Below are 26,259 nucleotides of genomic sequence, written 5' to 3'. Positions count from 1 at the left end.
GCGTTAGCCATTTGAAGCGGACATGTTGTACCAGATCTGCCCCAAATAAACATCGCTTTGATCGGGCAACTGGTTGTTTAGGGAAAGCCTCACATCGTGGGGCATCATGGATGCCGTCAACGCATTCAACCATGAGGTAAGGTGCCTCTGTACGGGGCTCACAGTTCATGTACTTCGAGTCTTGTCGGGATGATCATGCATAGAGGAGTCTGTTAGCATTGTAGAGCAGCATCACGAGAAAGGGCGGGTGTCACAGCCACATCGGTAACCTATCGAATTATGTGACCAGTGGTCGTGGTGGTTATGCAGTCCTTTGGTCGAGAGTTATTCGGGTGAAGCCCAGCTCTATGTAGTTTTTTTTTAACTTAATTATTTGAAAAAGAAGAGTCTTACGAGGATTATTTAGTCTGGTCACATTATCTGATGTATTTGAAAAAAGGTTGCCTTTATTGTCAATGTGTAGGTCTTTGGCCATTGTGATCATTTTTATGCATTTGCCGAAAGTGCAGAAACGGTGACCTCTGGTGTTGAATAATTTAATGGAGACCAATGGCTGTGTAACACACTTGGCAGTTGAGTGTTTGTAGGGCCTAGCCAGTTAGTCAGACTTGTACATTTTAATTTGCAAAATGAAAGTTTGCTTTCGTGCTGGCCAGTACCATTAATTAATGTGGAACTTATTAAACAAACGATATAACCCAAAAGGAATGAGCTTTATTTGTGCTGTCCTTGTTACCTACATAGCATGAAGTTTATGTGCTAATGATACATAGCGTGGTGGTTGTGTCACAACATTGGCAGGTAGATAATAAACAAATTCAGCCTTTAATTCCACACAAATCGCCCCTGCATTTCTACATACAGAACTGCCATAATGATCTGCAGCAAAATTCTGAGTGATTGACCTGATAAGATTCCAAGAGGGACATCTTTACACGCTCAGATTTAAACGTGTGTGTGTGTGTGTGTGTGTGTGTGTGTGAGTGTGAGAGAGTGAGTGAGCGCGCGAGGGGTGGGTTTCTCTGTGAAACATCTACAGTGCACGTTTTGAAAATATCCAGAATAATGTATCTCAAAGATTAGGCTAATTGAAATGGTTTATACTGACCACCCACTAACACGACACACAGCCATCTAACACGAGAGGTCTGGTATAGTTGTTATATTCAGTGCTTTTATGAACTCATTCTGTTTCTGCTGGAAGCTGTTAGTTGACCTATGATGTGCCATAACCTGAGTTCACCTGCAAAAGTACCACTCGATGTGGTGGAAAATCTATGTATGATTGATTGAACATTTTATTCACAGTATGTACTAGCCCCTTTCGGGACCCTACATAAAGCTTTTCTGAAATTTTGATGAGTTTTATGTAGGGTCCCTGTTCATGACTATATTTTCGTATGGGAATTCCGGAACGCGGACATTCATATTCTCTCTAAGACCGTATCTGCGGCGTCTGACGGCCTTTTTTTCTTTGAGTTATTCTGAATTCGTGAACTTTAAGTACCTATACATTCCGCTGCGAATATCTCCTGTGGCGCGGAAGCCGTTAAGTATTTTTTTGTTTGACCGATTTGGTCGCTTTATTTCTTCTTGTTTGTTTACCGTTTATTGTACCGCCTCCCGGTGTGCGGTTGGCTTGTGCGGCTACGTCCCTGCCTCTGATCTGCTCTGTCATAGCTATAGCGCCACTAGCTAGCCAGATAGGCGGTACAATGAGGTGTCAATAAACAAGGAAGGAAGAGAAGAATCAAAGCGACCAAATCGGTCAAACAAAGTTTAAATACTTAACGGCTTCCGCGCCACAGGAGATATTCGCAGCGGCATGTATGGGTACTTATACTTCACATATTCAGAAACGCTCACACGAAAAAATGTCGTCAAAGAGCGCAGACAGGCGCTAAACATGTTGTTTATGTTTTATTATGAATGGCCGCGTACCAGGTGGCATGGTAGTGATGCAACAGGACCCCATGCACTGGGTCGAACAAATGTCAGAAACTTCAGTAGCATTGGGTTCTGCTTGGAGGGCTAAGTATGTACTATGTAGAATGGTACATTTCAAATGAAAGCACAAGTCGATACAAAAACTGCTGCAAACCAAAAAAGTGTTGACTTGTTTACATCAGGGTCCTCCATTTTCAATTTATCAGAACATTTAAAAACGTACAAATATACAGTATACACTTGAAAAATGAAGCCATATACATTTAAATAAATTTAAAAAGGCATAACACATGTACAGTACACTAACACTAACATATTGACAGTTTTGCAATTCAAAATGTAATAATATTGTATTTAATTTGAATATGAAATATTTGGAATAGGTAGGAAGTTAACATAAATAGGGATTGTAGATCTACACAAGCCATTTATGTCTTAAATTACAGACATATAAGATTTTGGTCCTTCGTTTAGAAAGTTGTGGTACCTCCTGGTACCACAGCACCTCAAAGGCCCTTAAAACTAGGCTCCAGACTTCCCAAAACAAACTGGTCAGGGTCCTACTTGGCCTCACCCACCGAACCCCTGCCCACTTTGACAGGCTGGAATGGCTTAGGGTCGAGGACAGAGTACAGCATCTTGCAATGGGTCTGGTCCACAAGATTCGATACACCACCAAGATACCCATGTACCTGTCTAGATACTTCCTTAAATGTTAACGAAGTCCACACCCACAACACCAGAGGGAGTGCAACGAACCATGTACAACCTAGATTCGGCACAAACAAACAAGGGACTAAATTATTTTCGTTCCTATGCCACCAAAATGTGGAACGCCCTACCAACAGTCATTAAGACATGCGAATCCCTTGACTCCTTCAAAACCGCTCTCAACGTGCACCTACGGACGGCTGCAATTCGAAACTGGCCCCCGTAAAATCTGAATCCCCCCCCACCCCTTTTTCCCCTCACTGTATATGTTTCTTTTCCCTTTTTACCTCCTTTATGATGAATTCCTGTTCTGTTCTTTGACTATACAGAAGTGTCTAATTTTGTACGTCTCTAAATGTTTTGATGAATTGAACAAGGTGGACCCTTGTGTAATGCTTAATTGAGTCGTCCACTTGCAGTTAACAGTCTTTGTATTGAGTTTGTGCTTGAAATGTACTGTAATTCTGCAAAATGTTAATAGTAATACATATTTCAATCAATGTCTTTAGGTTTTGAACATTGTTCAGCTACCAAAATGTCTCCCTCAGCACACAGGCTGAAATGTTTTTTTTACAAATGCCAGGTGACATCACATAACCCTTTAAAACAGAGAAAGCGTTTATCATTTTGGATTTTAGCGTTGGTTATTTAAAGAAATGGCAGATATACAAGCTCACAGCGCGTCACTTGTGTTGCAAGTGACACAAGTGACCTTGGGCGCGCATGCGGTGGGTTTTTTCTCCATCCAAATATCCAAGAATGTTGTTTCTCGAAGAATAAATTGAAATGTTTCATACTAACCACTAAAACGGATTGGCCATGTCAACCACTAACATCACTGAATTGATATCAGCCAGACAGCCACTGACGTCAATGGCTGATATCAGCCATTGTCATTGACAACACTGACATTTATTAGCCACTAGCATCACTGAATTGATATCAGCAGATGGCGAAGACTGTCATCTCAACATAGCCCGGAGAGCAAAATGTTGAATATGTTATTGTACTGTATATTGCAATATTATTTTACACCTGACATTTGGTAATACTTAATTTGGTAATATTTTGTCACTGTATAGGTGGAAGTAGTGTGATTTCGGTGAAGGTAGCGCTCAAGGAAATGACATTGACGCTTTACAAATCTGTTTACATTCTCCTTGAATGAAACAAGTGTTGTGATTAATCGAAAAATATCGTATCCGGAGGGAATCTGACGGATGTTTCTGGCCCGACACTTCCCGCTATACACTCTCTGCCTTAGGTTGTGACCAGGCTTTTCTCTTCGCAGATGAGTAAAGGCTCATACATAGTCTGGATTTTCGGTGGTTAGGTGACCACCAAACTAGTACTACATCATGACGTCACGAGCCGCGGTGAAGAGCAAACCACCGCCACCGCTCCAGCCCTTCTCTCTGTTTTTACTCACCACCGCTCCGGTGGTCAGCTCACCACCGGAGCGGTGGTCACCTCACCACCGTAAATCCAGACTATGAATAGGCCGTAAGGCTGGGACGGGGCTAGGAGGGATTAGATTTTCTTGTGTGTGTAATGTCTGGAAAAAAGTTTTCTTCATTCTTATCATTTTTGAGCATTTTGAGTTTTGGAAAGGGTTTGTAATATATACCGGTAGTTTTTTCCACCGTTGCTGAGTCCCGGTGGTCAGTTCAGTTGGAACTAGGAACTGTATGAATAAAACCAAACAGCCAAAACATTTCCCGGGTTACGTTCGCTTCGTTCGCGCCGCCCAGTTTGTGCCATGCCCAATTCACGCTACTTCTCATCTCTGCATTGACTTTGTATGTAATTGTGCCGCTCTAACTATTCAGGTCTGAACACAGCGTAGTTGGGGACATTGCTACTATCTATTTCTATGTAAAAAAAGAAAGAACTGTAGTATGGATAATGCACAACATTGCATGAGGGTTTCATAAAATAAAATACGATTGCAGGACCAACTCAGAGGCTGAGCAAATGACACAGCATGATTTATTGGCGTAAATGTTAAAAGAAAGATGAGACAGACATTACCTTGCCAGCACAGTGAACCTGGGAGTAACACTGCTGCCTAGTGCTGCCAGAATTGGCCAAAAATTACATTTGAATATTAAAATATTATTGAATATTAAAACACCAGATGTATTCAAACAATTTTCGAATGATGTCGAATGTATATGATTTTAATATGAATATTGCAGAATAATATGCTGGAAAACTTTCTCTTTCTTTATCTACATGGTCCGGTCCTGTATGGGCCGCTGTTGGTGCTGAGAAAGAGTCTTGCGAGATCAAATGAATGATTCATAATTATCTTAATAGCCTATTTTTTGTATAATGTTTTAGTTTACGTGGCACAGAGTCTCGCCAGAATTCACACAGCAATTTCATTTTTTTTATTTGAATCTTAATTTAAAATATTTGATTTTATTTTTTACATTCGAATATTCATTTGAATATGGAATATTCGTTGGCAGCACTACTGCTGCCAGTAGAACTCGTCTCACACTGTTGTTCTATCTCCTGTCCTCTGTAGCTCTTCTCATTGATGGATTCCAAGCCACCAATCTCTCGGGCTAAAATGATCTCCATCACCAAATCAGCCATAAAAGCTATGAAAGTAAGAATGAGTTTGGCATTGTTTTGCATCACAGCAGTTTTAAGTATGTAGCATATCATTCATTAAAGTTCTTCACCTGGTGGTGTATTGATTTTTAGCACACAGTTTGTTCAGATTTATTTCCTTTTATTATTTTATTATTTCCGTTTACCTTGTGTTATCTTTTTCAGCTGTACAAGCATGTGGTCCAGATTGTCGAAAAGTTTGTCAAAAAGGTGAGGAGCACGATCTCAAAATTATATTTCCATACTTCACTCCTCATTCCACATTTCTGGATGTCGGGTTTCCTCAGCAGAAGCCGTTTGGCAGGAATTCCATTAATCGTGACAATTTGATTTGGGTTTTAATATTTTTTTATTTTATGAACCCTACAAAAAAAGTTTGGGAACCCCTGATGTAGTTGATTAATAATAATTGTAACTCTTGAGAGTTAATAAGGGTCCATTTGGTTACTAACTCTATCTTTTAAATGAGGACCACTGGTGGTCCCTGGACCACTGTTGATCCAATTGATCACCATAGCAACCCCAACCTAGGCCTGATTAGGTAAATTCCCAACACCTGCTAAATCCTCCAAACCTGTATCTTGATTGGAATCAATCTCCACTCACACTCCTCTCAGTCATGCAGCTACACAGACACATCCCAGGCACACTTTGGTAGGCCTATAGCCCTGTCCTGTTTGGATGACAATATTGCCTTTCCAACAGATTTTCATTAAAAAAAAAAACCGATTATCGATTATTAATTTTCATAATCGATTTCGGGTCCTATCAACGATAATCGTTTAATAGGACCCATCCCTAGTATGCATGCATAGTAAGGCACTGATCATTAAAGTGCAATCAGAGTGACCGGCTGTATGGAGATTGTTTGAACGACCAAGTAATGGGCATTGAATTACCATATCCGCTAAGGGCAAAAGATAATTTTAAATGCTGGAAATTCTAATATTGTGAAAAACAGTATCTATGTTATAATTTGGAAGTCTCATAACAATTAACCCATTCTGGGTGGGAACCCCTTTTGGTGTTTTAACTAAGCGTTATGTTATACTTTAGCTATTGGAAAATAGCAGATCTACACAAGCTCATAGCTTGTAGGTCTGCTATTTTTGAAAAAACGTGAAAATGCGGCACAAATCTTTGAATATGTATTCTTTCAGAAGACTTTTTATTTTATTTCGACGTCAGGCCTAAATGGGTTAAGATTAGTGATCGACCGATATGGTTTTTGGCCGATATTTCCGATCACCGATTAGTGGACAAATCAAAAAGCCGATAGCCGATTATGAGCCGATTATTTAAGTAAAAAAAAAAGTTTTTACAGTAACATAAATTCCAACACAAAAATTCCTTGAAATGCATTATTGATATTTATCGCTTATAAAAAAGGAAGTGCAAGAAGCACCAACATCGTTTCAGTAACACTTCCATCAAATGCAGCTTTTTTTTTTAATTGCATGTACTGTAGCAGCATATCTGCTTATCTGCGTATCTATGTATGTATCTATCTATATATTTATCTATGAATGCACCAAGTGTGTGTGTGTGTGTGTGTAATTGTCCAGAACCGCCCCAAAAAGGCCCCTGCCCGGGCTCTAGACCGGGCCCATGCCCAGCATCCATATATGGAGCTGGCCTGTTCTGACCTCACAGCACTCCATATTTGGGCATGCCTGACACAGAAGACAGAACTCCACAAGCTGGCTCCCTATACTCCCTATTTGGGCATGCCTTACAAATAACTCCATATATGGGCATAAAAGGGAGACAGACATAATTACTGGGTGGGGCATTCATTTCCAACTTGCATCGTTCCAAGTAGGTCAGTGCCCAATGGGCTGTAGAGGCACTACTAGTTTATCAAAATTGGTGATCTACAAGCCCACAACACATTGCAGCATGACATGTTGAGAGCTTGTAGATCTGCTGCCCAAACTCTCCAAAGCCATGTGACCTTGTTTGCCACTTTCAAGATCACTGGCCACTTTTTTAATGCATGTAGAATTTGTTTTTACCATTCATTTCATAGCAATAAAAGACTATGTCTCAAAACACTGGCCAACAATAAAATTATTGGCAACTAATTATAGCCAACATGCAATAATCATATTAGGCTGGTCAGGATGGGGGAAAAAAACGTTGTCCTTCAGTTGGCTGACGCGCGCGCACACACGCGCGCGCGCGCGCGCACACACACACGCACACGCACACGGACACACACACACGCACACACGGACACGGACATGGACACACGGACACGGACACACACACACGGACACGGACACACACACAACAGGCAATCAATAAAACTTGTTACAGCTGTTGTTTTGCAGCGTTAGCAGGCAGCAGCTAGCTTGGCTAACGTAGTTCTACCACTGCTCTCTGTGACTGTCCTCTCACGTGTGGATTTTATTTTGGTTAATTGAAGATGAAAACAGCAAAGCTTTTTATGGTTACAAGGTTAGTAGCCTATAATCCTTTCTCTCTCTGACTCCGTGTGTGTGTGTGTGTGTGTGTGTGTGTGTGTGTGTGTGAGACTGTGAGAGAGAGAGGAGACGTCAGTCTGTAGAGTGTAGAGTGGAGCTAAGCCGTGTCTACTCCTCCGGGGATGGAGCACTGGGAGAGGACACGCAGCTATACATTTCCTTACAACCGTACTCTACCGGATTTTCAATGAAAGTGGTTGTTTCACCATGTTTGCGCATTTATGAGAAATATAATAATCGGCCGTTTTTTTTCGATTATTTGTTTTTAGCACCGATACCGATATTAATTAAAATCATGAATATCGAAGCCGATAATCGGCCGTGGCCGATTATCGGTCGATCACTAGTTAAGATATCCACTAAGTAAGATGTTGTGATGTCACTCATGTCAGGCATGGCATCCTAGCTCTGAGCTCTAATAGCTGATGTGGTGCCCTGCCCTCTCTCCTCCTGGTCTCTCCAGTGTAAGCCTGAGTACAAGGTGGCAGGCCTCTATGTTGTCGACTCCATCGTCCGACAGTCCCGACACCAGTTTGGATCCGACAAGGATGTGTTTGGCCCGAGGTTCACCAAAAACATCACTGGAACCTTTGAAAATCTCTGTCTTTGTCCCATGGAAGACCGGGTAAGAGAAAGTGTCAGTAAGGACGAATACTGTATCCGTCTGTCTACCTCTAGTCTATAGTTTCTATACAGTATCTCTCTCTGTCTCTCCCCTTTCCTCTCTGTAGAGTAAGATTGTGCGGGTTTTGAACCTATGGCAGAAGAATGGTGTGTTCAAGATTGAAGTGATTCAGCCTCTTCTGGACATGGCCGCAGCCTCCAGCAGTGCTTCTGAATCTGCACCCTACGAACCCACAGATGAGCCAGGTAAAGTTTTCTGTATTTCCCTACAAGGGTCTGTCTTACTGTCAGATATTTAGTTTAGGGTTATGTTTAGGAACGGGTAAAGGTTAGGTTTGGGGAGTAGGTCGAGGTATATGCTAGTGGCCAGGGTTATAGTCGGGGCTGTTAACGGCTGTGTCCTTGTCCTGTCAGGTTCTCCCACATCTCCAGACAAAGAGCCAGTTGCTGCGGTAACGGCAAACTCTACAGTCTCTGCCGTCCCTCAGCTGGAGACCTCTGAGGCCTTTGCTGCGGTGGCTCAACTCTTCCAGTCCTCACAGGGACAGCAGGTGTGTTTGTGTGTGTGTGCGTGCACACACGTATTTGGACTCATGTTTATATCAATTTCTCTGCATGCTGTGTTTGAATCTGTTGAAATGTTATTGTTCAGTTATTTCTTTAGTAATTTAGGGCATAGCAGTTCCATCATTTCCAAAAGATTTCCAAAAATATTTATATCAATTATTTTAAGCCTAGAATCAAGCAATCCAGGATCCTGGTGAATCAGGACTAAAACATTTAATTATGTGGAAAAAACACAAAACAAAGGGTATTTATTAAATATAGTTTATCATAAAAGTACTAGATATTAATTTTAGTTTTCACAGAATCAAATGTTTTATGGTCATGATTCACCAGGATAGCCACTGCTATGCCCTATTAAAAGCTGACATAATTGCTGGAAAAAACCTCTAAATGCAAATCACGCTTCAGAGGCGCAGTTGGTGACTAAAATCATTCAGGTGATCACATCATTATGAAATAAAATATAAAAACTTAAATATAAAAAAAAGAAAACACTGAACGCAAAAGGCTATGCATACTGTGTGTGAATATACTTGTAATAAATCGCACCACACCTGTGGATCCCTGGGACTTGAAGCAGTAATACTCAACCTTTTTCATTTCAAGGACTCACAGTTTTATATGCATTAAGCCATGGTCCCCCATTTGATATGACGAAGATAGCTTAAAAATGTGGTATTTTTAACTTTAACTTTCACCTTGACAACCCCTATTTTGGACATGCAATTTGTAGGCCATAATGTTAATGAAATTTCAAATATAGAAGTGTGTCAGGATGTTCTTTACCTTGCGTATTATGGTAAGTGCATCCAAGAGTGTTGTTGCACTTTTTCAACAAAATGATTAGATTTATCCACGTCTGTCCACATTTGACATTTGAACCCAACATGCCTGCTTGGATTTGCAATATGATCCTAATTAAGCCTGTGGACGACGCTAGTGTATTCTTAGTGGTTCTTAGTGGTTCTCAGTGGTTGACTGTTCAGTCTCATCAGTTAAACAGTTCATTATAAAATAAATGGCAGATTTGATTTGATTTAGGCACAGCCACAGGCCTGACGTATCATGACATACTGTATGTAATCTGTCTTAGATGTATATTCAAAAACATGCATCTTCAATACTCAACTCTTTAAAATATGATTAAGGGGATACACCTAGGCCACATAGTACATAGCCTTATTTTGGATTTCTTTTTTACATTTTTGTTTTGGTATGTAGAAACTATGTATTAATTGTAGTAATAAATATGCTGTTCAAATGTTGCTAGAATGCACAGGGTTCATAATAACAAACGCAAACATCAGTGACAGTGATACTATAGAGGGCTAATAAAATATCCTTACTCTCATACCACAAATGCTGTGTCCTTTTGATTTATTACCACATCAATGTTCATTATGCCAATATTGGACTTCATCGCATTTCAGCGTTGTTGCCTTATCCAAAGTGCTTTACAATGTGAGTTACATTCACCCATTCACTCACACATTTAAACACCGATGGTGGAGCAAACCATATATGGTACCGGGACAGTATCTTTTCCTGTTGGACAGGGTTTTGTGGTTGGGGTTAGGCAATAGGCATAATTTCTGTGAGGTTAGGGTTAGGCATAGTTTTTGTCAATTTCAGGTTGTTAAGGCGCAACCTGGGCAACACCAATGAAAGAGGGGTTCCCATAAGGTACCACTGTCATCAGAAGCAGTTAGAGGTTCATTGTCTGGCTCAAGGACACAAAGCCAGGGCTTGAACCAGGAAGTACCATTTCCAAAACGGCCACTCTATCTCCTGAGCCACAGCCGACATTGCAGGGTATATGTACTCTTTGCACAATGCCATCCTGTTTATTGTTGTTGTTTTGTACATGGGAGAGAATATCTTCATCTTGCACTATGATTGTTTTGATTTGTTTTCAATCATGCTGTGTCTCAGCTCTCCAAATCAGCCAGCAGAGTGCACTGCAGTTATCTCATTTTACAGTTGGGCACCACAGTGAAATGATATCCTACTCCTCAGTTCAACACAAGCACTTTCAGCAAATGTCTTGAGAATAGAACTGTTTACCACATAGGCATAAATTACTATGTATGAGGACGCTGGGGGAATGTGAAAGGAAGATGATACAACGCTTACTTTTGATCAGTTTGTTGCCATATATCAGTCCACTCCTCACTGAGATCTGAACTCACTGTGACACTCTGTGACTGATAGGATCTCAGTGCAGCCAAGATCCTCCTTTAGAGCACTCGTACTGTTTATGGGACCTTGCAAGTATCATGAACATTTCAAGATACATTAACCTCTTAAGTGCTATACACTGTTGTACAACGAATAGCAAAACTAGCCCATCTACAAGGTCACTCACTACGCTATAAAAAAGGGGTTTTCAACATTATGAGATCTTTGACATTTCTGAACCATTTAGAAATTTCTCGCCTAAAGATTGCATGCCCAAAATAGGGATGCCATGGTGAAAGTGGTTAAAGGAGCACCTGACCTCTCTAATGCTCATAAGATGCCACCACCATTGTTGTCTATTTGGCTGTGTCTCAGAGGATGGCTGTGGTCAGTTCACATCATCGGTAGGCAGGTTTGGTCATTTCCAATCTGGGTTTGGGAACCCATTCAGGTGCTTCTGTGTTTATTCCTACAACAACACTACATGTTTAGAGCAGGTGGTGCTGAGAGATTAGGTAATTTCAGGTAATGCAGGCGCAATGGGTTCTATTTCAGCATGCTAACTTTCCAGGAAGAGATGATTTAGTTTCAATTAGCTTGGAATCCCCATCGATGATGTCATTGGTAATGAGGTTTCTGAACTGTCCATAGCCTGACTTATAATGAGCTTTAGTGAAAACCAATTATATGAAGATAATTGAAATTTGTGATGTGGCCCTTTTAATATATTATTATAGTTTTATTACTAATGGTAACGTATGTGTTCATCTCCTTCCTAGATAAGCATCACCTTCAATGCCTAGTGGTAGGAAGGGCATGGCATTTTACCGTTCCCTCTCCTGTAGCCAGGCTGCCCTGCCTTCTCTAACATATAACTTTGTTCCTTATCTCTCTGGTTCCTCTGGATCTTCTTCCCAGCTTCAACAAATGCTCCAGAACTTTCAGGATCAGCCTGTGAAGCACCAGGTCCAAACACACACCCAGCCCCCAGCCCACCACCTTCAACCCCCTGCCCAGAGTATCACCCCTAGCCTGGGCATGGGAGCTCCACACCTTCAACCCCCTGCCCAGAGTATCACCCCTAGCCTGGGCATGGGAGCTCACCACCTTCAACTCCCTGCCCAGAGTATAGCTCCTAGCCTGGGCATGGGAGCTCCACACCTTCCCCTGTCCACCCAGCAGCAGCAGCCGGCATTCGACAGAGTGACAGTGAGTTACCTTCCTATCAACTTTGTTAGATTACTTCAATACTTCATATACGATAATGGTTAAAAAGACAAATCTTGAACTGCATTAAAGTAGACTGAATTGTGTGTTGTCAGACTAGTATCATTTCCCCTATTGTGCCTTTGTAACTTCAGGCTTTGGCACATTTCCCCATAGTGTATACTAGTTTGACAACACATAACAATAACTGTGATGGATTCATGTTCTGACACCACTATGCTCTGTATTCACTATTCAGTGCCTATTTTATCCTATTTATTTTCAGGCCAGCTGATAGAAATGCAGATAATTCATATTAGATTTTCTTTAAACATAATGAAAAACATGTACTCCTCCTGGTGTTATTCAACCTTCTAAAACCTTTTCTCTGTCAGAAACTCCTCGACCGTTTTGACTACGATGATGAGCCAGAATGTGTAGAGGAAACGAAGAAGGATGACTCTGTGCCATCCCAACCCCCTTTGTAAGACACTTGCTCCTCTTTACACTGATGCAGCACAGAGGGAAATAATTATGACATTTGATTCATACATAGAGTAAATCGCTGTTCAAAGGGCTTTGCAGTCGGCTCCAGTGCAGAAACAAAAAGACCAAACTGAGAACGCAACAAAACTTAAATTGTCTTAAAAGTAAAACCTATACGTAGTTGACTGTATTTCCAAGAGCTCTAGTCTGTACTAGGCCCCCTCCTGTTCATTCTACACTAAATATCTTGACTAGAAATAGCCCATGTACAAGCTCACAGCTTTTATGCCGAATGTTAGCCCTTCAATAGGAATGCTAGCGTTCAATTTGTTTTAAGAGCAAGGACTGGCTAAATATAATCAGTGGTGGTCACATCAAGAGAGGACAACAGATCAGTAGGTGAAGGAACAGTTCATTCAACAATAAAGTGTGTGTGTGTGTGTGTGTGTGTGTGTGTGTGTGTGTGTGTGTGTGTGTGTGTGTGTGTGTGTGTGTGTGTGTGTGTGTGTGAGAGAGAGACGTGCACACGGTGTGTATCAAAAGATGACCTCATCAATGTAAAGGTGACGATATGTGTTTGTTGTGACAGTATGCAGCAGCCACAGCCTCCAGTCTTCTCTCAGCACATGGAGCACTTTAAACCACACATGATCAGCCAGCCACAGGAGCCCTCCCAACAGGTAATGATACAGTATGTGTTGTACACAACACACACACCAACTTTAGAACAAAGTAAAAGCGAGGTGTGCAAACAGGGTGAAAATGTGTTTAAACCGAGTGCCTTGTGTTGTGGGTGGGGGGAGACACAAAAGATAATCCATAATTTCAAGCATCCAGCATAGAGCAAATGTCTTAAACATATTTGACTATGTTTGTGTTAACTGTTTCCAAAATGTTCAAAACGACTGAATGGATGTTGTTGCGTTTTGGCTAGTGATGTGTGGCATTGGCTGAATAGTTTTCTATGCAAATTAATTCAGGAAGATTGTTCAAATACTCCTTCAGAAAATGTGAAGAACACCCAAAGCTTTTAAAAAGACTTTGTCACTTCCGTAAATCATGTATATACTGTAAAATGATCTCCTCTCTCTCCCAGGGTTCTCTCCCCCCTAATGGGCAGCTACAGGGCTATGGGCTGCCACTAGGGCAGGGTTACCCAGGGATGGTTCCTCCTCTGGGGAAGGCTCAGCCACTGTCAGGCTCTTCCATGCCTCCAGGCTTCGCAGGGGGGTATCCTCCCCACAATGAAAGCCAGCAACAACAGGTGATTCATTAGCAAATTATTATGCAAGTTACTTTTATACTGTATTTGATGCTATTGTGTGTGTGGCATTGTAAAGACAGTTGAGTGTTAATTTCACAGAGCACAGCAACTATGCCAATTAGCTCACCAGCGTGAGTTATGACGTTTTAACATTGCACTCTACTAAACACTATTAAATGTTAACGTTTAAGAGAATCTGGTTATTTTACAATACTTTGTGTGGGGTAATAATTTAAATCTGTTCTGACCACGTCCTTTCTTGTTCTAACCAGGACATGTCTATGGACCTGGACCGCTCGTCCACGAGGGATGGCAGACATGGTCACAGGTCACACTCTGGCTCCAGGTAAAAAGCTGCTTAAGGATGAGATTACTTCCAAGTTAGAACATTTTGTTTTTCAATTTTCATTGAATTTTCAATGGCTGCTGATACAGACTTTTAACATCTATTCTGTGGAACATTTGCCGGCACTATGTAAACAGAAAAGACCTAAATCTGTCAATGGCTAGCTAGAAAATAACCTTACATGAACACTATTTATGATTATTTACTTACAGTAAGAGCAAACCCCCCATTTGCTACTGTACTATAAAAGCAGCTACTCTTCCTGTTTTCTGCTTTTTTTAATCTCACATATACCACATATTCTGTTTTCTTTGTGTGTGTATCTTTATATTGTGTTATTGATTCCTCCTCCTTTTTACTACGCAGGTCCCCAAAGAGGAGGAGGTCGCGTTCCAACTCTCGCACGCGTCGATCCCGACACAGGAGGTCCCGCTCGCGCTCCAGAGAGCGCCGTCACCACTCCCCACGCTCGCGCTCCCGGGAGCGCAGAGAGCGGGAGAAGGAGAAGGACAGGAGGCAGAAGGGTCTCCCACAACCCAAGAGTGATACGCTAAGTGGTGAGGCATAGTAGTGTGTGTGTGTGTGTGTGTGTGTGTGTGGTGTCAAAGGTACAAGTTTAAAAGGACGTGGCCTGGATCTGAAGGTATTTGGTAGGGATGTCCGATCCAATCTTTTGGGGGCGGATCACCTGTAGAATTATTTATTCACTATTTATTGTGTAGCAATGAAAGGTAGTATGTTTAAAATCATTGGCTTGCAGTTGAATTATTGCAAAATTATTCTTTATGAATTCAAGAATTTAAAACTAATATTGAATATCCTAACAAAAGGAAATCATTCTTCCAATATAGTGCCTTTGCACATAGCTAAAACACAATAATATTAGGCCTATCATTCAGGATACCAGTAAGACGCCCTGAGGGCAAGGAGCGTGCACTGGGGGGGTCAGATCAACATATGGAATGAATTCTGTACTGGAGTGTACAGGGTTTGATGAGGTCAGATCAACATATGCAATGTCAGAACAGGTCAGCTCCATATATGGGGATTTAAGGGTTTGAGGTCAGATGTAGAGTTGCTGGCCGGCTGTAGATATGGAGATCTAAGGGTCTTCATGATGTCACGAGATGTTACGAGGCATGACCATATGTGAAGGCGTGATGTCACGAGGTGTGACCATATATGGAGACGTGGGTGACTAACGGACGGACGGGAGATGCAGGTTTTCATAGTAAATGTGACCTACTGTCGCAATAAAATACAGTAGCCTAGTGTGGCTTATAAAACAAACAGTGCTGATATGAACAAGCGCTCACTCAACACTTAAGTTCTGGTCGGCCTTCAAAATATGAGCGTTCATTGCGTCATGGAAAACTAAGCATTTTCAAAATGATACAATTTATTTACCAACCACCTCCTTTTTTCTGAACGGATCACACGAATAGTCTGGTCATGCGGATAAAAGGCTGTTGCATCAGATGACAAGTCAGAGTGTGCTATATTTTGTTACGCCACTAGATGGAGACAGCGGGCCTTGTGGATCACAAATGTAATGGAACAGACAATGCTCATGTTATGTGAATGCTCATGTTATGTGCTATTTTCGTTTTGTGTCTGTCTGTATTAACAACTGCTTGTATTTGTCTAAAGAAAGAGTCACATACCACTCCTAGTTGACATCTACAGCATGTCATACGTTCTTGTATGTTATATGTTCATATATTTAAAATAAAACCATAGCACCACCATTAGCCCTTTCATGTCAGTATATTTATTTTTATTGTTGTATACACTGTAATACCACTTTAAACCTGCCATCCATATTTTTGGGAATATCATTTTTGGAAGAAAATTAATTCTCTCTACTTTCTCTCGTCTAAAGTTTGCAGTACAACTCTCTGGGTGGGCCAGTTGGATAAGAGGACACAACAGCAAGATGTTGCCTGTGTGCTGGAGGAGTTTGGAGAAATAGACTCCATCAATGTATGTGAGCAAATACCATATAGTAGACCACTTTTATCACTATAATTTATGTACCGTTTATGTAAATCCTGTGCTTATATAAATTAAAGGACGATATATAACATTTCATCTGTGTTATAAGCGTAATCTCTCAGAATTGGTCTAGCCACGACCACACCTAAACTAGTGTCTTACTGAGAAATTTCAGAAAAGAGTTAAGACTGTACCCATTGATTGAAAGAATGAATAATGATGATGTCGGCTAGAGTAAAAGGATTGATCTCAGATTCTCTGCTCTCTTTCCGCTTCTCCATCGTTCAGATGATTCCACCACGTGGCTGTGCCTACATCGTCATGGCTCAACGGCAGGACGCCTTCAGGGCTCTGCAGAAGCTCAGCAGAGGGTACAAAGTCAACCAGAAAGCCATCAAGGTAAGGCGACGCCACAAAGTGCATTCAGAAGCCTACTGCTCCTCTGATACAACCCTGGTTGTATCCAGGGTTTGACTTTTTAAGAGGAAATGGCAGATCTAAAAGCTCACAACATGGCGACTTGCGATGTCTTGTAGATGGGCTATTTTTGCTATTTGCGTTCCAAAGAGTATGCATACAGTGTATATATATATATATATATATATATATATATATATGGCTTAACCCATTCTGACCTGAGATCAGATTCTAAAAATGTCTTCTACATCCTGACGGTTTTCTGAAAAAGCTATGTTTCTGTCAGTCGTTCTTCGACTTTTCAAAAATAGCAGACCTACAAGCTCATGAGCTTGTAGATCTGTAATGCTAACACCAAAAAGGGGTTCCCGCCCAAAATGGGTTAGCCCATTCTGAACGGGAACCCATTTTGGTGTTAGCGTCATGTTATGCTTTAGCTATTGAAAAATAGCAGATCTACAAGCTCATAGCGCGCCACCGAGTGGCGCGCTACGAGCTTGTAGGTCTGCTATTTTTGAAGAATCGAAGAACGACTGACATTTTTAGAATCTGATCTCAGGTCAGAATGGGTTCGTCAGACCAGTGTGTGTCCAGTGGAAACCTCGTATGAATCTGATCTCAGGTCAGAATGGGTTAAGTGTTTCGATCTTGGTTTTTTATTTCGGACCCTGGTTGCATCCTTACTGCATAGTTATTCAAGTATCACCGTTGCTCTGGTTGTGACAGATCGCATGGGCACTGAACAAGGGCATCAAGGCGGACTTCAAGCCGTTCTGGGACGTGGAGCTGGGCGTGACGTACATCCCCTGGGCCAAGCTCAAAGAGGAGCAGCTGGATGAGCTGAGAGAGGGCGGCATGCTGGACATGGACACCTTGTCACCAGGTAAGAGGAAAGATGACGGCACAGAGTGCAATTGTTAGAAACACGGTTGGTTGGTTGCATGCATTGACACTGTAGCTTTTTAAATGGGAGTTTATTGCTTTGGGCTGCACAGCCGTCTAGAATCTACAAAGAATGCAAGCACAACTCTGTCACAAGTAATCTATTTATGGGAAAGGGCCCTGTGCCTTCCTAAATAAATACTACCTGAATGACACTTCCCTGAGTGCTGGCATTCCTCTGCACATCCTTCTCTCATTTATAAATCTCCTCAGGCACGCCATTAAAAACTATATTCATATTGTATGTGAATGGGTTGCTAAAGTACTTCTCTTGGAGTGTAAATCATGTCATGGTATGTTTGAGTAAAAGTCTTCAGTTAAGGTTAAATCTGAGTATCTCATTTTCACAGAGTGGGAGGGAGCGAGGCACTGTCTGGAAAACCCAAAGGAACTGGCCCAAAATGGCCGCTCAGAGTCCCAGCAGCGTGACGAGTCACAAGGTGGGCCAGCGGGAGCTCCACCTGCACAGGTGAGGAATGTTCCGTTTTTGGGGAATATAGATGTTTTTCAAAGGGAGAACATTTTTGAAAATATGAAACCTCCCAGGGCCAACTACATCCCCTACCTATCATAATGTACTTTCGGACCATATTAATCATAAATGTTTTTATTATTGTTTGATGTGCATTATATATTTGTAATAATTACCGGTATACATATTAAACTATTGCCTTATTCTCTTTGCATTCTTTGAATTAGCGCCCTATAATAAGATGAAAAGGCAGGGGCTAAATGGACGTCATGCCCACATTGGGGCCCTTCTGTTCTTACCTTGAATTAGCCCCCCTTAAAAATGTGTAGCACACATGCATACACACTATAGGAGTCCATTTGTTTACATTAAGAGCTATAGTCATTTGGGTTTCTGATAAAAATTATTGACCAGTTATTTTGTATGTCTGTGCCAAAAATAAAATATTAATCAAAATGTCCATCACAAGCTGTCATGGTGATGACCCCTGCATTAATGATACAGTTCTCAAATCCGGCAAGCTTTTAATCCTCCGTTTAAAGCTTGTTGGATGTGTGACTTTGAGGACATTAGCTGGACGTTTGGCTGGACGTTGGACACTACTGGTTTATGCGGTTTATTTTTTTTATTAGAGAACATTGAATTATACAGTTTACCTTTTTTAAACATTTATTTAATAAAGCAAAATGTATTCTGTCACATTGTGCAAGTAAGTGAAACAAATGTGACTCAATTTGCTTATTTGCTCCTTGAAGCCCTCGCAGGGTCCTCCCCTGCCGATGGTTGGTGTGGGTTCTCCCCAGCTTCCAGTGTTCCCCGGTCCCATGGGCCTCCCTCCTCACTCCTTTCCCCCTGGAGTCCCTCCTTTCATGAGACCTGGCTTCAACCCCATGCAGATGCCTCCAGGTAACGCCTCCCACAACTCAAAACCCATTATCTGATCCTCCCTGCTTCTCGATTACATACTGAGAACATCTGGGTGAATGTGTTTCGTAAAATACATATCCTGTCTGGCTCTATGAATGCTCTATGAGGCTGTCGGAACTAATGTTGCACGCACGCACTCACTCACTCACGCACTCACTCACTCACTCACTCACTCACTCCCGTTCTTCCCTCATATCTTCTGTCTCAGGGTTCCCTGGTGCTATGCCCCTGGGGCCCCCTCCATCTAAAGGTGGGGTTGAGGACTCATCAATGGATCCAGCAGGTCTGGCCAACAGGAAAAACGACGATGGTTCAGAGGGGCCCAAACTCTTCAACAACCAGATGGGTCCCATGGGTCAGTCACTCCCTTTCACAAAACACTGCCCTATAACAATTTATTATTGTTATTTTGTTTAATTACGACTTACACAAGATATGCTATCACTTGCAGTGCATTTTATAAAATGTTCTCAATTCAATTACAGTTGGGCTTCCTTCCTTTGTTGCTACTTGTTTTCTAGGCTTTTGTTTACTAAAATCAAACTGAAAGGGGAAGCAACAAAGGGATACAGGGGAAATAATTTGGGTGAATTAGTTCCTTCATGATGTTGAAAGATTTCCTTTAAAATACATATTTACATTTTTCATACTGATAGGCTTGAAGGGCTTTTGTAAAAGCAGTGAGGTTAAAAGAAGGTCAAATCTGTCTGTTGAAAAGCTTCTGAATTAAAATTGAATGCTATGTTCTCTTTATTACAATGTCGTTTAACACAACCTTTTCTGGTTCCATTGCAGGTAACCAAGGCGGTGGAACCATGCAGCCTCCGTCGGGTGGCCTGCTGGGGGCACGGCCCGGCATTATCCCCCTCCAGCGTCCTCCGGTACTTCCCCCTCCACACATGCAGCGTTTCCCACCACCGCATGGCCCGCGACCGCCCCACCCTCCCAATATGCCCCCCATGATGATGCACAGGGGCCCCCACCCCCAGATGATGCACCATGAAGGCCCACCGCCTCCCGGATTTGGGATGCCCCCTCCTCATGCCATTAGGGGCCCCTTCCCTGGTCCGCACGGCCCGCCTCCCCCCTTCATGAGACCAGGGGGCCCCCGGGGGCCAGACGGTCCGGAGGAAATGGATGGCCGTTCGTTCAGGGGAGACCGGCCTGGCTTCAGGGACAGGGACCGAGAGCCGGAGAGAGACTGGGATAGAGAAAGAGACAGAGAGAGGGACCGTGGATTTGGAGGAGGGAGGCGGCCTTTCGGCGATCCAGCAGGGAGAGGAGGGGGAGGCGGTGATAGAGGGATGGATGGGAGGGAACGGCTCGGAGGATGGCAGGAGGATGGCGGAGGTTGGGAGAGAGACCGAGAGAGAGACAGAGATCGTGAGAGAGACCGGGACAGAGATCGACGGGACTGGAAAGAGAGACGTAGCAGCATGGAGGGTGAGCGGGGAAGGGGTGAGGACCAGGAGAGAGAGAGAGAGAATGAGCGAGGTGGTGGTGGTGGTGGAGGAGGAGGAGGAGGAGGAGAGAGAGAGAATGAGCGAGGTGGTGGTGGTGGTGGTGGAGGAGGAGGAGGAGGAGAGAGAGAGAATGAGCGAGGTGGTGGTGGAGGAGGAGGAGGAGGAAGAGGAAGGGGAGAGGGTGGGAGTCGAGGGCGTTCAAGTGTAGTGGAGGGGAAAGACACAGAAAGGCCGCGGCGCTCAGAAAGGCGAGAGCGAAGCACACGGTGGGACAAGGACGACCGGTTGGCTGAACTGGAGAACATAGACAAGTTGAGGAACTCTGATGGTGCAGAACAGCCACCTAATGAGGTCCCCGCCGGACCCACACAAACCAGTAAGGAACTTGGCAAGGAGCCTTCTCCCCAGAAGGTGATGTTGGAACATTCAGCCACGCCTGCTTCTGTGACCGAGTCAGTGACCTCTAACCCCTCGGCTCCACCCCAAACTGACCTCACCGAGACAAAAGAGGAGGCAGAGTCGTAGGCTTTCAACGCCATTCTTTAATTCTAGAAACTGTCTTGAAATCCCCCCGCTACAGATATAAGACAACATGTAAGATATTTACCAATCCTATGGAGAAACGATTTTGTACTGTAGGATATCCTGATTGAGACTTTGCCTTAGTTGATATGTTACGGTTTCTGGCAAGTATGAAGAAAATGATAACGGTATGAACATTTTAAATTTAATTAAAAGTTTGAAAACCCTTAGGGGTAAGTAGGCAACAAAATCGTGGTTTACAGAAAATGCCGATCTGACGTATCATCACCCAGAAACACAGGCTCACATGACAATGAAGAGTTGGATTTGTCAAGTGTAAGGGGCCAGGGCTCAGTTGAGTCTCTTGTGTGAGCTATTGGTGAACACAAGTGAGGTAATTGGATACATGCAGGAAGCATAGTTCTGTCCCCTTACTCAGTGCAGTTTACTTATATTTTTCCACCTTTAACCTAGCGCATATAGGAAAAATGACAGAGAACATTTCACTCGTGGACCTTAATCTCTCCAATGTTCCAACAACAACTTTTTATTTTATGTTTAAAATGCACCAATATGTCATATCCGCAAACACTGAACATGTTCAATGACATAATATACATTAAATTCAATACCATAGTCGACCCTAAAATGTTAGGTTGAATGAAATCAATTAATACGCTGAGATCCCGATCCTCCAGTTGTCTTATCTGTTTTGTATGCTTTGAAAGTATTGGTGTGGCCATGAAATCAATGAATGCCTTTTTTTTCCCCTTCAGTTTATCCCGAATCTTATTGGTTTGAGAGGCGTCTCATTTTCTAAATGTCCCTTAATACAAATTACAATACATAGGAATATGCTTCCACTTAGTTTTAGGAGAAAGGGATCCAACTATAACTACTCATCTGCCCTGGAATTCTTGTTGAGTTGTGTTATTTGTTATTTTGTCTGACCATTTTGGATGGCATCTACTCTAAATCATAGGATGCTTAAAACAAATTACTATCTTGCCTAAAAACGTTGTACTGCAACACCACTGAATCTAGCAAAAATAATTGGATGGCCTATATCCAATGTCTGTAAAGACTTGACACTCCACGTGAACATAATTAATTCCATTCCAAAAACGAACATAATATACTTTACTTGCCATGTGTATCATGCATGTCTCCGAATTTTCACTGAGGTTAACTGAAAATGCTGGATTTCTATTTTGTTAATGTTTAAATTTCCTTCTTGATAGACACAAAGAAAGATATTGTACAATTACCACAGCACAGTGTGTCAAAAGGTGCATGTAGTATTTTTTTTTTTTTTTGCAACATTTTCCACTGATTGACCAAGAGACATTCATGACATCATTGATCTCAACATTAATGGAAATGATAGTAATCATGGCACTACGAGTGCATCCATCTACCCAAGATGGTGTAAGTGGAGTGGACTGTCATCATAGCTTATGTTTATGTTGCTATAGTGTGGAAATCAGTATTGACGCTGTTTAAGTGCAACTAGCCTGAGTGAGTGGAAGCTGCCACTCCCAGGTTCCATTTTCATGGCATTATACCTGTATGGTGTCAGCCATTTTATGGCTGTATTTGGTTGTATGTCAACGGTAAATTCTGACATGTTAGAAGACGCAGAACAAAGCTTTATTTTTATTTATTTTTCAAGCTACCAAGCTTAGCAATTTCAGTCTCTAACTGCGTTCAAATTCGTTTTGAAGGGATTTTTTTTTAACATTTTTAGACTCCTAAATAAATACAAAGATGAAATTATTATTTTTTAAATCGACTCCAAAAACAATTTTTACTCAATGTATACTGTATAAATGTGTAGGGTGTTCTCCATACTGCAAGAATAGATTGAGTTTTTCACTCTTGGATCTACAATACAAACGGTTGCATTTCAAACCAATACGTCTTTTTTAATGACCACACAGCATAATTGGAAAACAACCCACATTAAACATGTCAAAGATGTTGTTTCTGTTGCCACTGGTTTTAAGTTAACACAGAATTCAGTTTATTGCGTTGGCTAGGTTGATAAAGCTGGAATATAGTCACCCCATAGCAGAATTGAGCTTACAAAGGATATCTGTGATGGACACAATGCTTAATTAATGTAATGTTTGGTAAGTTTGGTTTAAACTCAAGACTTACTACAAAAACAGGACATAGGCTCCTTCCCTATGGATCCATAGTAATTATGGACCACATTGTTTAGCGAGGCTTACTCGGTTTAAACCACTTGAAATCGGATAACGCCCTACTTTACCTAGCTACGGCAATGCTTGGATTGTTTTCTTTAATTTTTCGTTTTAAAACGAAGAAACCAAGTGCACATTTAAATAAGATGAAAGAAAGAGTGTAACTTATGACACGCTGCTGTAAATATGCTTTCATCACTTGAAATTCCAAGGTGTAATAATTTTCTTTATAATCCCCTTTTTTGTTTATCCTTTTTGTTGATCAAAGAGAGAAACCAATTGTCACAGAAGGATAAACTATGAGTTCCTTTGCTTTAACTGTTTTTTTTAAACCCTCTCATACTTAGGCTAACAAAATGTTTGTATGATTTGTTAAAAAAAGAAAAAAAGATTAATACAAATGCCCTGAACATGACATGTCCAATACTAAATTAGTAAATTGTTTTTAATAAAATATTTTTGTACCAAATCTGTTTCATTTTTTCCCATTTCTGTTTGTTTAAAAGTCTGTTTGGTTAGAATTTAGGCATTTAACAGACCCTTAATCTACCCAGAGCAACTTGGTTAAACAGGAATAAGCAGAGTAAGCATGATAGTCCAGTAATCATTTGACCTCAAACTAATTGCAAAAAAACAAACCATTTTGTATCTTCAATATATCCTGAATAATAACAGAAGAAAAGTTGTCTGAGGGGAAAGTTTTGAAAAAGGAATGGCCACCATTGACAACCTATATAAGGCAACATTTTCTAAATTTCATTATGCTTTAAGTAGCATGTGACGTGTCAAACTAGGGGGTTTTCATGATTCTGAATCCATTCCAAGCATTAGTTTTGCACGAAAAACAGTCCTTGGGCTAAAAATGGCTATGAATTTAGCCCAATGAGTGTTTTTCGTGGCATTAGCCTGGGCAGCGTTCCTTTTCGGGTTTATGATCTGGTCGGGAGTGGATGATATCTCTGCGTCATGTTGTATAGTCATCAGGCAGGAACCATCAATCTGGAACTTCCTTTTCCCTCAAACTGAATTTTCTCAATAACAGCAGAAGTATACGAGAGTTTTTATTGTTATTCTTCCGTTTTATGGGAAAGGAAGTTCCAGATGATGGTTCCTGCCTGATACTACAAAACAATGACTACAACATGACGTAACGATATCCGCTCCAGACCGGTTCACACGGCAATTTTGTAACACAGACCAGGCTTTCTCGTCTAGAGTGGCGGACGCGCAAGGAGCAACCGCTGGAGAATATTGGTTCACAGATCTTTTCAGATTTTTGAACCCTGTACAATAAATAGTAAACTGCAAGGTCACAGGTTGAATCCCCCAGGAGTCAGACCAATGTCAACTCTTAAACTAGCAAGACTGAGTATTCAGTGATATACAGGGATGTATGTATGTTGAACTTTATTCCTTGAAATGACAAAGACTTATTGGCTCGAAAAAGCATTTCATTGCCAAATTTCCAAAGCAACAAAACTGAGACATTTCTGACTGTACAATTAAAAGGAAATAAAGAAACATGTTAATAAAGCTATGTCACATTGCAAGTTGGAAAAACTGCAAACTTAAAAATTAAAATAATAGAAAATTAGACCAGTCTGAAGTGAGTGGTGCTGTACTACTCATGCTGTAGTACTGTAACTGTTACTCTACTGTACTGTAATGTACAACTTACAAGCCCTCCTCCCTGGCCTGTGTGTGTGTGTGTGTGTGTGTGTGTGTGTGTGTGTGTGTGTGTGTGTGTGTGTGTGTGTGTGTGTGTGTGTGTGTGTGTGTGTGTGTGTTAGGCTGCGCAACACTGACACTTGGTAGGCTATTTCCATACTCTGATGGACAGACAAACACAGAGACAGACACAGCCAGCCAGGGACACACATAGCCCGTCTAGAGTTTGAATGGACAGGTGGGCCTGTTGAGAACTTAATAGCTATAAGGAGCATGTCTTGAGTGTACAGGGCTTGATGAGGCCAGATCAACATATGGAATGTCAGAACAGGTCAGCTCCATACAGTAGGCCTATATGGAGATCTAAGGGCGATACCGGGGACATTCTCTTGAGTGTACAGGGTTTGATGAGGGCCCAGGTATGGCCGGGACTTAATTTTCGGGGCCTGTTGAGAACTCTAGTTTTCGCCGGCTGCCAGGTGAGGCTGCACTAATAACTTTGGGGCAGACCCATCTAGAGTTTGAATGGACAGGTGGGCCTGTTGAGAACTCTTGTTTTCGCCGGCTGCAACCAAACCATGGCTAGTCAAAAGGGAGACATCGAAGAGGAAGGAAGGATCAACATAATGGAATGCCAGAACAGGTTCTGACATATATGGAGGTCTGAGGTCAGATAACATGATTTATGTAGAGTTGCTGGCCAATATTGATGGCCTCAGGGTCAGGGATCCCCGGCATAGGCCTATGGGCTTTACTATGACATCAGGGATATCCATCACTGATGATGTCACGTGAATAGTTGTCTGTATACGCGAGACTAGAAGGGCGCTAGCTTTTGTCCCCACATGTCTCAATATTTGCTATTGACAATGAAAGGAGAAATTAGGTCGTAAATTTAACCAACCAATCACATAAATTCAGTTGTTCATGAGATCATAATGATGATGTATAATAAGAGCGCCCCTCACTTCACACGGGTGTGATTTTTAATGTGCAAGGTAGTTGCACAATTCTTGTAAATCCGAGGTCAACTCATAGAGTTTTAAAAGGGTCAACTCAGTGCACGACATCTATGCCAATCAAAACGTTGCGTATGTGGTGTCTTTGTTTGGTATTGGCCAGAGCCATCTAATAGAAGGCTCTGGTATTGGCTGGATAATTTTGATTGATTGGACAGCAGTGCAATAAGCCCGCCCACCAAGCAGATAC

The 26,259-nt window shown here is 41.8% G+C and overlaps 1 protein-coding gene across 1 annotated transcript; it reads left to right on the top strand.

Moving 5' to 3' along the window:
• On the top strand, positions 1-21,178 carry scaf4a (SR-related CTD-associated factor 4a; the record flags this gene model as incomplete). The annotated part of the gene is made up of 20 exons (XM_083793856.1): positions 1-136; positions 5,192-5,275; positions 5,446-5,490; positions 8,230-8,391; positions 8,498-8,636; positions 8,805-8,941; positions 12,054-12,344; positions 12,737-12,825; positions 13,417-13,507; positions 13,924-14,091; positions 14,364-14,437; positions 14,804-14,994; positions 16,320-16,420; positions 16,721-16,831; positions 17,576-17,732; positions 18,142-18,260; positions 19,019-19,169; positions 19,399-19,545; positions 19,986-20,633; positions 20,898-21,178. Exons 1-20 carry the CDS (start codon positions 107-109, stop codon positions 21,176-21,178), a joined length of 3,216 nt encoding a protein of 1,071 aa, XP_083649982.1. The 5' UTR covers positions 1-106.
• Between the last annotated feature and the right edge of the window lie 5,081 nt (positions 21,179-26,259).

This window comes from Protomyctophum parallelum (assembly GCF_964188405.1).
Source record: "Protomyctophum parallelum genome assembly, chromosome: 1".
Lineage (NCBI taxonomy): Eukaryota > Metazoa > Chordata > Actinopteri > Myctophiformes > Myctophidae > Protomyctophum > Protomyctophum parallelum.
This window is presented reverse-complemented; position numbering and strand designations above follow the sequence as displayed.